This window comes from Takifugu flavidus, chromosome 18 (assembly GCF_003711565.1).
Source record: "Takifugu flavidus isolate HTHZ2018 chromosome 18, ASM371156v2, whole genome shotgun sequence".
Taxonomy (NCBI): domain Eukaryota; kingdom Metazoa; phylum Chordata; class Actinopteri; order Tetraodontiformes; family Tetraodontidae; genus Takifugu; species Takifugu flavidus.
Genome location: NC_079537.1, coordinates 7620489 through 7635817, shown reverse-complemented (window position 1 = coordinate 7635817; position 15329 = coordinate 7620489). Strand labels below are relative to the sequence as shown.

The 15329-nt window shown below is 52.3% G+C and overlaps 1 protein-coding gene across 2 annotated transcripts in view; it reads right to left on the bottom strand.

The window, feature by feature from the left end:
• The window catches only part of prkcab (protein kinase C, alpha, b), a 46432-nt gene that overhangs the window by 17377 nt on the left and 13726 nt on the right, over positions 1-15329 (bottom strand). For both annotated transcript variants that reach the window (XM_057014772.1, XM_057014775.1), the window contains exon 3: positions 10723-10805. In XM_057014772.1, the coding sequence (XP_056870752.1) occupies positions 10723-10805 (83 nt within the window). The remainder of the gene's footprint in view (positions 1-10722; positions 10806-15329) is intronic.

Below are 15329 nucleotides of genomic sequence, written 5' to 3'. Positions count from 1 at the left end.
TAATTAGCCTGAACGGATGTGAGGCCGCTCATCTGCACGCATGCGTAATCACGGTGGGCTCCGGTCCGGTGGGCCGTCTGGCCTTTGACCCCTCCTGGGCCCCTTGAACCCCTCCTGGGCCCCTTTAACCCCTCCTGGGCACCTTTAACCCCTCCTGGGCTCCTTTAACCCCTCTTGGGCACCTTTGACCCCTCCTGGGCCCCTTTGACCCCTCCTGGGCCCCTTTAACCCCTCCTGGGCCCCTTGAACCCCTCCTGGGCCCCTTTGACCCCTCCTGGCCACCTTTAACCGCTCCTGGGCCCCTTTAACCCCTCCTGGGCACCTTTAACCCCTCCTGGGCCCCTTTAACCCCTCTTGGGCACCTTTAACCCCTCCTGGGCCCCTTTGACCCCTCCTGGCCACCTTTAACCTCTCCTGGGCCCCTTTAACCCCTCTTGGGCACCTTTAACCCCTCCTGGGCACCTTTAACCCCTCCTGGGCCCCTTTGACCCCTCCTGGGCCCCTTTCACCCCTCCTGGGCCCCTTTGACCCCTCCTGGGCCCCTTTGACCCCTCCTGGGCGCCTGGCGTCCGTGTCTGTGGTCGTCTCGCTGCGTTAGGCTGCTGTGCTCGGCTCTGAGTGATGCCGCAAAGGCGAAGCTGTTCAGACTTTGTCGAGAGCAGGTGGAGAGTCATCGAAATGAAGCCGGGCCGCTCCGTTTGTGCCGAGCCGGTGCGACACCGGCCGATTAAAGCAACAGGTGTGGGGCTCCGGCTGTGTGTCCCGCTGCCCCCTCAGGTTAAGATCTGCCCCTTCAGGATGTCTTTCTGCCCCGTCTCCCATCAGCCGTCAGCAGAAAGCCTGGTCCTGCTCAAGGTTTCTTCCTGTTAAAGGGGAGTCTTTCCTTGCCACTGTTGCTTGTCTGGGGTCAGGCCCTGGGATTCTGGAAAGCACCTAGAAACAATTTTGATTGTATAAGACGCTATATAAATAAAGATTGATTGATTGATTGATTGATTGATTGATTGATTGATTGATTGATTGATTGATTGATTGATTGATTGATGGATGTTTGGCAGTTTCAGCTGGAATGCCACCTTTCATCTCACGATCAACGCTGTCCCCCAGGTAGTCACGGAAAGGTTCCTCATCCCGGCGAGCGTTGTGACCCATCAGGACTGCGATCCAATTACTGCCCGGTCACAAAAAGACTCCCTCCAACGGGGGGAACAACAACGCCGCGTCACAACAACGCGACCTTTCGCAAACACGTACGGCTAAAAATAACCAACTGAGGAGTAGCCGCGCGCTGAATAATCGCCGGCTAAGAATACCTGGGAGTTCAGTCTCACTTCTCCAGACGCCTCCGGCGCCGTTTTGACAATGAATAATAACGCTGTTTTCTGTTGTTTTTTTTTTACTGCAAATTTCTAAAAAAAATATGTCACTTTCGCATGAGGCACAAGTACAAGAACGCCGAATTAGCATAAAAGTTTAAGTCATCTATCATTTTCCCCCAGAATTCCATCCAGGAATACCCCAGACGCCTCGGACCAGGAGTTAGTGCACGTTAATCACGGGAGGGCGGCTGGAGGAGGACAGGCCCCATTTCTGTCACACAGGTTATATTTAACCACCAGCTGGACACTGAACACAACACAAGAGAAACAATATTAAAGAAGATTTCAATGGTTCCCATGGAGCCTCTGAAGGTAAAACCCCAACTTCAGTGTGTGCACACGTGCACGTCCGCCCCCTCCAAAGATGGTTAAAGCTGTGTTGTATTACACAGCCATGGCCTGAATCCCTCAATCTCAGCGTGACATCAACGAGATAAGGCAAACGGCAGCGAGCCTATAGGGTAAATACAGCCGATGAGAGATAACTAAAGCCCCTATCAGCGGGGCACTTAATTACACACCGTAATCCCTGGAGGCCATCTGTGACGCTAATGTGTCATGGATGTTTGGGGATTTATGGGGTCGCGTTAATGACGCGTTCAGCGTCATTACGTGGGTCGTAAATTAAATGCTAACATCGTGTGCGTTGGTAAAAACCTGAAAACTACTCATACGTACCTACAGTACATATCGTGACTCATGCTAATATCAACCACACCACATTAGGGGCTAACTGGGAAAAATGGCACATGAAACGGGTTCCAGGGGGCCTTGAAGAAGGGATGAGCACAGCTAGGGTAGGCTAACATGTCGTCGCTAGGGTGGGCTAACATGTCGTCGCTAGGGTAAGCTAACATGTCATCGCTAAAGCTATATGTCGCTATTAATCAGTGGGGATCAACTGAAACCGAGCAGCAACCACATTGTTAGTGGTTCTACTTTAGCCTAGCATGCTAACTTGAAGATAGATGTGTTTTTGTGTGTGAGAACATGGTGACACGTGTTGATTATGTCAGATGTTGCCCTCTGACCCCTGGCGATTCTGTCCAGTGTCCAAACATCTGGCGATTAGCGGTGTGACACTGGTCGATGTGTTCTGCTGCACATCAGCCAAACATAATACGCCTCCTCTGAGATTATTCCGTACGCTCGCTCCCAGCTCAGGCGGTGGTCTTTCACCGTCACCTCCGTCATTTGTCAGGGACTTACGCGGCTCACGGGTGGAGCTGACGGATCACCAGCTGGCCGGCCAGCGGCTGCTAATCCGTGAGGTGTTAGCAGGACGGGAACATCCTCGCACACACTCATACGGCGATGAGACGGATCATGAGGCTGATATGAGACTCTGACCTACGGCTGCACCATTCACACAAGATTATTAATCCATCTTCACTCCCGATAATCCAAAGGGCCACGATGTCCACGCTACGTGTTCCCCTTCACAGCCCAGCTCTTCTGAGGGGAACAAGGAGCGCTGGGGCCATGAATCAGGGAGGGTAATTATCAAAAATAATATTAAAGGTCATTTCAGGGAGGTTTTCTTCCTCCCATATGTCCCCCTCGTCCTCGTCCTCGTCCTCGTCCTCCTCCTCCTCCTCCTCCTCCTCCTCCTCCTCCTCCTCCTCCTCCTCCTCCTCCTCCTCCTCCTCTCCTCCTCCTCCTCCTCCTCCTCCTCTCCCAGGTCATGTGACATTTAGGGCAGGTCGTCCCTCCTGTCACCCCTGCAGGAGGTGGGAGCTTCACTGGGTGGGAGCTAGTTAGACCCCCGCCAGCGTCTCACAGCCAGAGGACGCAGCCAGACGCTCCCTCCCATGGTCCAAGCAGGAACATCAGATAGTGGTGACGGTGTTGGGCTCTGGAAAACACCGAGAACCTGAGTGGATGTGATGGGGAGTCGAGCGAGACTCCGGCGCTCCAGCCAGGCAGGGGAGACGTTCCTCATTTGGCCTGTGGCAGAATTCCTAAAGGAGCTGGAATACCCCAGAGAGGAATGAAGGGAACATTCCGCTCTACTTCCTGCTGCTCAGGATGCATGGATGGATGGATGGATGGATGATGGATGGTGGATGGATGGATGGATGGATGATGGATGGATGATAGATGGATGGATGGATGGATGATGGATGGATGATGGATGGATGGATGATGGATGGATGGATGATGGATGGATGGATGGATGATGGATGGATGATGGATGGATGGATGATAGATGGATGGATGGATGGATGGATGGATGGTGGATGGATGGATGATGGATAGATGGATGGTGGATGGCACAAACACACACGTTCAGCATCACAAACACACACTTTCAGCATCACAAACACACACGTTCAGCCTCACAAACACACACTTTCAGCATCACAAACACACCCTTTCAGCATCACAAACACACGCTTTCAGCATCACAAACACACGCTTTCAGCATCACAAACACACACTTTCAGCATCACAAACACACACTTTCAGCATCACAAACACACACTTCCACGCGTCTGTTCGGAGGCATCGATGATTATAACAGTCAACAGGAAGTGAGTCAGGATCACCGGCGCTAACGCCGTCACAGCTACATGCTGCGCTAATGCTAATCACAAGCGACATGTTTTTGGGGGGGAAGTTTGCCACACAATCCTTTTTCACCCTGATGCCCCCACAGCCCCCCCCCGGTGGTAAGATTAATCACAAACTGCCTCCAACAGGTCAGCTCCCGGCTGCTGCCTGACCACAAACACACACTCACACACACTCCAATGTTTACATGTTGAGATGGTCCAAACACGTCGAGTTACCATCACATCAGCTGCGTCTTAGTCGGAGAACAACAAAACCAAGACACACACACACACACACACACACACACACACACACACACACACACACTGTAAAAACATCCTTCAGCGGTTGGACGACACGTTTCTGTTCCAGATCTGATCAAACGCTCCCGTTAGGTCAGATTTAGTAATCAGATAATCGACTTCGGAGCCATTTCTCATGCGTTGTGGTCTCTTCTAATTTGTGTCTTTAATCTCAATTTAACATCACTTCATTCATAAAAGTGTCCATCAAACTACATCCGACGGATCATCGGCATGTTTGGACCGTCTGTGGCCTGGATGGAGACGGATCTGCGGAAACTTCAGGTTTTCACCCCTAAAGGTTCCAAATCAGGCGGAAAAAACTGTAAAACGTCGATTTTCTGTGAGATTTGAACCCATTTTAAACACTTTTGACAGGATTTACACGTGTTCTCTCCAGAGGATTTTAAAATAATGCAAACACTCCTGTTTTCAGACGCTAGCCTGTTCCTGCTGAGCAAAGAGCTTTCACACACACACACACACACACACACACACACACACACACACACACACACACACACACACACACACACATGTTTATGTCCCTGGTCAGTATTTCAGCTGCATTTGTGATGACTGAACGACACTAAAAACAATCTGCAGCCGTGGGGGGGGGGGGGGGGATGGGGGGAGGCAGCTCATAACCGCCATAAACCGCCGCCACGCTTCTGCGGACGCCCCAACACCCGCCGCCGAGCCCTGTTTCGCTCCGCCTCAACCAGCGGTAAAGCTTTAAAGTCCTGCTGTGAGGCCGCAAAACCGGCGTCGACGTCACTTCGGGATTCGTTAAATGCCAAAGGTGGGCGGCGCCGCCGCCGCCGCCGCCGCGGCATTTAAGAGAGAGTGCTCCAGAATATAGATCCAGCCGGATCATCCACTGCAGCGTTCCTATAATCTCCATCATAAATTGAAACTCAGCTCTGACCAGCGGCGTTCCGCTCAGGAGCTGCTGACTTGTTCACCGCGTCGCCAAGATGGCGCCGGCCGCTTCCGAAGTTCGACTTTAAAAGGGTCTGAAGGGGGTTGGGAAAAGAGCAGCGGGTCGGAGGAGCGTCGGCGCGTCGGCCCGGGAGAGGTGAAGACATCAGAGGGCTCAGGAGTCCAGGAGTCTTCAGGAACACTCAGACAAAAACAGCCACTCCGACTGACGTTTCTGGGGCAGCGACGTGTGTGTGTGTGTGTGTGGGTGACGGAGGACACACACACACACAGACAACGTTAGCGCACCGTTCTGAAGGTCCGGGTTTGAGGGGTCTGTCAAAGAGCAGCTCAAAACCAGGTTTTCAGCTCTATCAAATACCAACGAAGAAGAAAGGCTCCGACGTCGGCGGCCGCTGACCTGCGTCCCTCTGTGGGACAACGGCGGCTTGATTAGCAGCAAACCCTGAAGGACAAATCCGACTCTCCGACCTAAATGTTCCGTTTGTCCTGGTGTCCACTCGAGTGGACGCCATAGCGTGATCGGCCCACGGAGACTGGGAACCTCCGTCAGCCTCCTAATTGTCCCTCCTGCCCCTGTTCATCTCTGCGGGGTTCCACCACTGTCATGGAGGTACATGGAGTAATGAGTGTGTGTGTGTGTGTGTGTGGGGGGGGGTTCTTTTCGCTTTAGTTAATCATTTCCTGCGTCTCCGGTTGTTCCTGGATCTCCTCTTTGCTGTCCGTCACCTGCATCCTGTCCTCCCTCACCTGGGCCCCCTTGTTGCCCCCCCCCCGGGTGAAAGAACCCCCCTTCTTCTGCCCCTCTCCCTTGACTCAAGCGCTTCCCACCCGTCCCTCGAGGCTACGGACCTTTTTAAAGACAACACCTCGGTCCAGCCTGGGCTGAGGTCCCAGAATCAGAGCGACACTCTCGGGTTGAGCAGCGTTCAAGAACGCCGCGGATGCTCCGTGACCCGGATCGTTACAAAACCGGAACGCTTGAAGCGCTAACTGGCTCAAAAAAGAACCTTTTCACGCAGAGAGACGATCAGAAACCAGGTATAAAACATGGAAAATCTTTATTAATCCCTGAAAACACCGACGCTCCGTCTTCTGGCCCCATGAACATAAATATCTCATAAACATCTGCAGGTCCCCCCCCCTTCCAGACAGCAGTGTGATAAAGAGACAGAGGGAGGGGCAGGTTCCTCTGGGGCCTGAGGGACGTTCCCAATGTTTTCATCTGCACGGCCGACGGACACACCGGAGCGGAGGAAGAGGTGGGAACGCGACGGGGATTAAACTAATGACAGGTGTTTACTGACGGAGATGAGGTCGACCCCCCCTCGCTGTGACTGTTGCTGTGTGTTCTCCTGCAGCCGCTGAAAACACTCCGCCACCTGGATTCTCCCTTGTTTTCACCGCAGGGATCTGCCACTGTCGTGTCAGCGAAGCCGACATCCTGCTTTGGAAGGAACGAGGCAGGTTCCTGTACGGGAGAACGACAGCCTCTCGACGTAATTTCAGTTTAAGAGTATCATTTTTGACAGTTCATTGTTCTCCAGCTACACCCAATATCTAGCGCTCGAGGCTAGAGCAGACTTGGCTAACCTTTAGCATCATGCCGCTATAGGCCGAGGACACTCAGTGTCCTACAGAAACGCGATTCCCAATTGCTTTGGAAAGATCGCTACAGTGGAGATAACCTCTAACGTAGGGTTATTGCCAGTTCTACCGCGTGCAACAGTGGAAACCTGGAATATTCTTCCTGTTCCACAAGTCCGGATCTGATGCAGCGACTGTTTGTTTGTAGCTAACATGATGCTGCTAATGGTTATCAAAATTACCATAACACAAACACACTTAGCATACAGCAAAATGATTCACTTTGGTCCTCTTTGTTTATTAGCAGCACGCGGTCGATGACACTTGCTAACGTTTTCCGCGCTAACAATGGTAAAAGAGCAAAAAAAACAAGAGAAGCTACCAGAGGCTCTGCCAGCGTCGGACCTCTGCCCAGCCTGAAGTGAAGATGCTAGCAGACTGTGATTTTAGAGAGAGGGCCTCCTGGTCACGTCGCCGTGGCGCCCCAACCTTACGTAAACACCGCATCTGTAATCTACAGACCGATCTGTGTGCCGGGGTTAACGACGCTCTCATTGACATTTGTCTCTTAAGCCGGCCCGTCACACACCGTCGGCATCGTTTGCCGCCCCCGCCCCGGCCCCCTCGCAGCGAGAGCTCGCCTCTAAGCTCTAATCTGCTGTCCGTGCACTTCAGCGTGGACACGAGGGGAGATTTCAACATTGTGTAAGCCGCCGTCGCATCAGGACTCGGCAGCTCTCCCAGCTGTTGCTGCAGGGAGGCTAACGGATCAAGACCGGCAGGCTAATGGTACAGGGACTAGCTTACTGGAAAATGGCTCTGAAAAGGACTTGTGATGGTTGAAGGGTTCAGTTATTACGAGTATTTAAGCATTTAAGGCACCAGTAAAACAGACAGACGGGTGTTTACATCTAGAGATGGTTGTTTACTTTCAACGTTGATGGGTTTTGTTGAAATCTTCGTTTCCGTCAGTTCTAGAGTGGAAGTAAACAGGACTGGTTATTGATTTAGATGCAGACTTGTTGTTTCCTTTTGTCAATGTGTCAGCGCGGCGAGAGGACGTTCGGCGCCGGTGGTTCTGGCTAACGCTCTCCCAGTGTGAGGGTTGACAGTAGGCGGGCAACAGTTGATGGCGTTCACAATAAACCAGCCGGTAACCGTGGCGTTTGTGTAGAAATCAGTCGGCTACGGCTGCGTGGTGCGAGCATTTACGTGACCGGAACAAGTTTAACCTGTTGAAGGCTGAGGTACTAACGATGTTTTACACTTTTCTAAGGGATCGTGACCATGTTGAATTTCAGACAATGGCTAAAAAATGTTTGTGAGCTAGTAAACCGAGCTAACAGTATCAACAGAAGCTAACAGTATAAATCAAGCACAGATGAGCGTCCTGGTTCTTGTGGCGGCTGAATTAGCCTCGACTCCACTAGGACCCTAATTTGGTGCCTCACAAACTTTGAAGTGATTCACGGTGCCAGAATTACAAGAATTAATATTTGTTGTTTTTAAACGATCCCTTCGGCTCGTAAGAGATCGTGGAAACAGTGACGTGCCGCTAATGAACAAGTCAAAAGACAGATGTTATGAAAGAGGATTTGCCGTAACCGCGGTGACGGATAATCTCCCGCTCCCATCGGCCACATCTGCGAGGCTCCGAGTAAATGGAACCTGTATTGTTTCAGTGACGCGCCTTCATTCACGGCTGCCGGAGCGATCCTTGACTGATGGAACAACATTTCCCTCCTACGCCGGGCGCCGCTCAATGAAAGAACAGGCGGAAAATGGACCCGGGCTGAGCGTGAGGCGCTCACATGCTAATGCGAGGGGCTCCGACTTCCTCCCTGCCGCTCCCTCAGCGGATCAAAGCGCCCGCCAGACGTCGAGCGTGAAGGGTCGAGGTCGGGGTGGGGGGTGGGGGGTGGGGGGGCAGGGGTAGCTAAATGTCATCCCGAGTCTGGCGATCGCGTTCATCAAACGTTAAATATCAAAGGATCAAAGGAATAAGGACAGCAAACCGTTGACGTTATTCCGATAAACGGCGCCGTAGGTGATGTTTTTCTGTAATTTAGCTTCTTATCGCCGTCGCGCGTGTCCAGGTTGCGCCGCCTAGCGGCGACGTCGCTCACTGGACCTCGCGGCTACGGCTGGGAGAGCGAGTCGAACAAGAATCCCGAACACACTCATCAATCTTTGCTCCAGAAGACCTTTAAGTGGCCCTCATTTGGGGCATTTTGGGCGTTTTAAACGCCACCCAGCACGTGGAGGCGATCCACGTGTGAGCAGATGGATGACTCGGTATCCCCGGTCAACCGTCCGCTCAATGCCGGCGGAGTTTTAGCGTTAGACTCTAAAGAAAACAAGTGCTTTGCTCATCATCATTCCAAATTTTAAAGAGGTTCAGAGTGAACAGGCGCCCTCTTCATTCACAGCCAGTTTGGAGATAATGGGAGCGGGAAAAAAAAGAAAAGAAAAAAAAACGGAATTTCACAATGGGTGCTTGAAGCCGGTTCATGTGGGTGTGTTTTTGTGTTTCAGAGGACGAACAACACGGAGGAGCTCCAACAGAGGCCGAGGCCAGGAGTCCCTGGGACCCCCCCGCTTAGCTGGGGTCTCAGGTTAACAGAAACCAGGACCGGGTTCAAGCGTCCTGCTCGGGTTGCGACTGCATTAACGCGGAATGTGGAGGAACAAGGTGGATGTCTCAAACCAAACCCGCCCTTACAGGGTGCTGACGTGGACTCGACGCCACGGCAACCGGCTGCGGTAGACCCGACTGCTGCGAGCTGAACTCCTCCGTCTCTTATCTAACCAAGGACAGATCCTCGTTCCTGGCTGCAGGGGAGAGGAGACCCAGCTTCCACTGCTCCAGCACATCAGGTCACACATGTGCTCCACACACACACACACACACACACACACAACACACACACACACACACACACTGATCCTCCGCCCTGCCTCAACAGCCTCAGAGGAGCGTGAGGAGAACGGAGGACTATGGCGAGATGTCGGAGGTGGAGTTTCGGAATTCCAACCTTCATGTGAACATTGGATGAACATCAAAGGAACATCAGTTGTCTTTGATCCAGTCACATTTAGTGAACTAAACTGAGGGTTTAAACGCCTCCAGATATCCAACAACAACCCCCTTTAATTAACACTGACTTCGCCGGTCAGAAATTTAACTGAACAAAAAGAATCGTTAACTCGGGAGTCTCGTCTGGTGAATCCTTCCACCAGCAGTTGGTGAACCAAGTTGCTATTAGCAACGGCCGCTGGTCCAGTTCCACGGCGATTTCAGCTTAGCTGACATTGTTAAATCCAGCATTCTGTCAGATCTGTGACCAACGATCCGCTGCCAGCAAACAGAGTCGTCGCCGCCAAACACACTTGTTGGAGCTCAGATTGTAGAGTTCTGCGTTCTCGTGATTATTAGCATCGTGGTCGGAGACGTGCCGCGGCCATCTGAGCGTCCTGGTAGCAACGCATAAGTGATCTAAGCGACAATCACTGGACGTCACGTCCCGTCCTTGCAGAAAGGACCTTGTGCAGTGAAATGAGCAGAGCTAGTTAGCCATTAGCAGCTGCTGAGCATCAGGCTAATGCGGGCGGCTGAAGGAGCTAATGGAGTGAAGCTAAACACACAATGGTGCTGGTCTGGATGGTTGGTCGTTAAGAGCAACCCCGGAGCCCTCTTGGTTCAGCAACCACTCTGTGTTTTTGAGAAAATCTGAACGCGTGTAGTGGAAAGATGGAGAAACGGTGCTAGCATGGTTAGCATTTGATAGGACTGGCCCACATCCACGGATAATGTTGCTGAACTGGCAAACAGTAACTCTGCTCCAGCCTTCTTTAGACAACCCAGGCCGTCTCTTAGCGTCGGCGTCAATCAGATGCCAGGAGACGGCCGTCCCCTCGCCGGCGGATGACATCACGCTGGCGTGCTGCGAACTTACGTCTGTGTCTGGACCCTTGTCGGCGCCGGGACAGGAGAAGGTGACGAATTCATGGCACCGTTTGTGGACCACAAAACAGCAGACTGTGGAGAAAAGGAAGGAGGAGAGCGAGGTTAGCTGGAGCGTTCCGCCTCCCGAGGAAGGTGCTGATGGCGCCCGGCGTGTTGGGGAGGAACATCAAAGCAGACAATGCTTTCATGAATAATCATCAATCAACGGCGGTTTTGACGAGCGCCGCGCTGACAGCGCAGCAGATCGGCCTGCTCGTGCACCCCCACACTTACACCCGCCAAAGTGTCACCAAGCGTTCCCACGTGCTCGTGTCTGTCGTGTCCACGGCCTGGCCGCCTCCCACTGGCCCCGCCCACAGGTGTCACTCACACGTGCATCTGCAGCTCTGCGGGGAGAAGAGCGGCGAGCTTCGGACTGGGGGGACTTTCCAGCCCCGACAGCCTTCCCAGTTCCATTTATCAGGGGAAAAAAACCCCGAAACGTTTCTCTTCTCACACAATCTGTCCGCCCTGCTCATTATCAGGCCGCCTGTTGGCTTCGTGCGCACTTTTGTGCTCTTCGCCACCATATTTGGGAGGCTTTTTTTCGCTCTCGCGCTGCCAGCGAGCTCGTACGTGCCAGACAATCTGACGACCATTGACTAAACCACAGAGACCAAGAACCAGCAGGGGTCTCAACCGTCCACCATCATCACTGTTTAACTGTATCAGATGGTGGTGATTGTTTCCATCTTCTGACCCTAATGTGTGTGTGTGTGTGTGTGTGTGTGTGTGTGTGTGTGTGTTGGAGGGAAAATTCCAGTAATAAATTAGGCAGAGAGGCAGAGGAGGGAAATAAAAGAGCTCAGCAAAACAGCCATGTTCTGAAGCTGTTCCATCCCTCATTTTTATGTGATGGAACGCAGACACGGAGGAAATGTCCTGAACTCAAACGCTGAATCGCTGACTTTTCCTCCCCGATCTTAGTAAGACTGAACTATTATTGCTTTGCTAAGCTAGCAGAGAGTGGTAACACGAGCATGTTTACTTGGTTTAACTGGTGCGGTCTTTGATTTGAGCAGCTAGCGGGAGAACGTGCTGGTTCAGAAGCTAACAGCCTCTGGCAGGAGGCGTCTGTAGCTCAGGTGGGACGTGGCCTCTCTACATTTGCTACATAAAACATAAAACAACATAAAATGAACAATGTAAAACCACTGTGACAGAATAACTAGTAGAATATTGAAGTCTTGTGTGGTTGGTTCACGACGCTGCAGCCAGTGACACAGAAAAGAAGCTGAAATCGGCCGCACTGATCCGGAACGTGCAGATTCCCTCCGAGCGAGACCATCGGGTTCCTCTTTCCCTTCTCACTTCCCGCTCCCGAGACGTGAATCACAGGACAATGACGTCCTTTCCTCCCCACTGTCCTCACACCTCTGCCCCTCCATCCAACCCGCCCGCCGCCACTCCCGTTTAGTTCCGATCTGGGAACAGCTTGACTGGCGGAACTGACGGTGGTCCCAGATCAGAGGTGACGGAGGCGCGTAACAGCAGGCGTGGTGTGTGTGTGTGTGTGTGTGTGTGTGTGGTGTGTGTGTGTGGGGGGGTGAATATAACCGCGTCTGTGTGGTTGCTCTGTTTTCATTTCTCTAGCAAAGTGAGGTCCTCACAATGAGTCCTCAAGGTTAGGGTTAGAGTTAGAGTCCTCAGAAAAATAGAATTACAAACGTGTGTGTGTGTGTGTGTGTGTGTGTGAGGGGGAGAGAGACAAAGCAGCAGGATCGACAGAGTCAGGATCCCTCTTGGACTCCGAGGATTCTTAGGAAAGTGGAAAGGAGCTGCAGCGGCGAGCACCCTGGTCCCGCCCACCATGTCACCTGCAGCCAATCCGGGGGTTAGATCAGGTTATATTTGGAACTTTACGACCAGGAACATCTCGTATTGGCGGCTGTCCAAGCATAAAAATAAAACACACCCGCTGGTGCTCAGAGGTCCGATCGGAGCGTACGGCGTGCAGATGGCGTCTGTGGTCTCGGGGACGTGCGCGAACAGGTGACACACTGACACACTGCGTCTGCGGGAGCTGCTGATAAATGACTGCGGGCTTTGTTTCAACCGCCTAATAGCATTAGCGCACAGATAAGGGTGTTTGGTGCTACAAAGCAGCTTACACAACCCAAACGCTCGCGGCGTCCGTGCGTATCATCACGCCGCACTCGACACAACAAGTGGCGGGAAGCGCTGCCTTTTCCAGCCCCGGCCTCATCTGCTCCGCCGAGCCCCCGCTAACGGAATTACCGTCACGTCGATTCCTAGAAGAAAAGGCCGCCGCGACGCAGCGGTGCACCGGTGGCGCTCGATAACTTCCGGCGTGTTCAATCGACGCGGGCCTCCCGCTGGGCGGCGAGGAAGCCTGAGGTTTTTGATCTGCGGTCCGCGGGAAGGCGGAAATGGAAGGATGGAAGAGCGAGCAGAGACGGAGGACAAAGAGGGTTTTTTGGAATATAAATAAGAAGTAGTTGTAGTTTTAGTAGTTGTTTTCATGTCTGAAAACAAACATCAAACAAGTTTCTCTCTCGCCGACGAAGAGGCCAAAAAGGCGAAATTATACCGCCTCGTTTCAGAGACAATAGACATCAAAAAAGGCCTTTGAAATCACGTTGTTTGATCTCCCTGCAGTGTAAAGGAGCTAAAATTAGCTCCCTCTTTGTAAAGCATGTGACCTGGGAGCCGACGCAGCTAACAACCCCACCCACCTGACTCCATCTGCGCCACGTTCTCACCTGGCTCCTCCCACAAAAACGCTCCTTTTCAATTTCCTGGGAGAGAAACTGAGAAAATCGAGTGTTGGCCGGAGGAGTGCTTCGCCCCTTTGGCTTATTTTTAGACTGAATGGCAAAGAGGCTGGAACGGCGGGGCGGCGAGGCCTTTCATTCACACCTGGCCGGCCCTCGCTGTTAATAAACGCACGGCACGGGCGTGGACAGACGTGTGCCGGTGCGCGTCAGGGAACATCGATCGTTGAGCGAAGGGCTTTCAGGGGGACGACGGAACTAAGTGAAAGAGGAACCTGGAACGTCCAGCGGGCGGCGCTGCTCCCACCCGGGTCAAGTTCTGATCTACTGTAGATGAAGGAGAAACTGAATCTGCCTCAGCTTCTTGAATCTGAGCCCTTTTATTGACCGATTTACTTCAGCGTTGGCTCCTTATTTCTCACACGATACTCATCAGATGCTATTTTGTTAGCTATTATCACTGTTCACTATCACTTATCAGTGTCCACTATCACTGTTCACTATCACTGTTCACTATCACTTATCACTGTCCACTATCACTGTTCACTATCACTGTTCACTATCACTTATTCCTGCTGGTTCTGGCGTAAAACTGCAACAACGACCCTCCCGGGCAACACGTTGGCGTTCATATCACTACGTTATTGACAGCAGGTCCGTGGTTCTGTCCGGGATCCATTCAGATCCAGTTGCATCTAAAGTCTCCTTATGGGTCGTCCATCTTTAAGTGACTTACGGTCACTATACGATCAAAAACTCTTGATAATAAACAAAAAAAGGGCTTTGTTTTTGCCTTGGCGTGACCTCTGACCCCCTGCCACTGAGCTGACTGACAGATCCTCGAAGGCCTGGTCACGTGATCGATGGGGACGACTTCGGGGGTGGCAACAGTCGGAGCAGCTCGCCGACGGAGACTGTGCCGTTGTCCTGCACGTCTTTGACGCACAGATTGTATTTATTTACTGGCGCTCGGCAGAATGCGTCACAGACGGCTCCAAACATTGATTGTGGGTTTTATGGACTCAAGATGCGCCGATTGATGCGCGGAGTACGATATATGTCCAATGAGCCGGGTTGATTGGATCAAGAAATTTCATTTAGGCCTTTGGTTTTGGAAAAGTGGGAGGAGTCAGTGCAGCAGCAGGGGGGAGGTGAGAGGAGCCAGCGCTGAAGCTCCATTTCAGCACATGCATTGAACTCTGTAAGCCGTCGGCACACAGAGGACAAAGACACACATGAGGGACACAAACACGGGCCTGACGGTGAACATGTGACCTTGGAAGGAGCCGTCCATAAAGGCTGCTAATGGAGAGGAGGGGAAAAAGAGGGAAAAGACAGAAGAGACGGCAGGAGGGGAGGAGAAAATCGATGGAGCTTCGGTTCTCAGAATGGGAATGTGTGTGTTGATTGTTTGCATACTGTGGAGACACTATAGGAGGAGTTACGCAAGCGTGCGTTCGAAGGACGAGAGGTATCACCTCCATTTTGCTGCCAGTGGAAAGTATCGGAAATGGGAAGAACCCCATAAAACATCTGGATTCGCAGTGGAAATTCTATTTGCACAACGCCGCCATGGAAACGGCGTTTGTATAATGAAATGGTGACGAGGGGACTGGATGGACCCCCCCCCATCCAGGTGGGAGTGTTTGGCTGCTGTCATCTCTGAGCCTCACTGGAGGAATAAAGATCATCTTTTATGAATGTAACATGACCCTGAACACACTCGCGCACACACACACACACACACACACACATGCTCGCTCAGCAGCGGTGGTCTGGCTGGGAGCCCCTGCATGTGTGTATCGGGTGTCTGCGCTTTTGG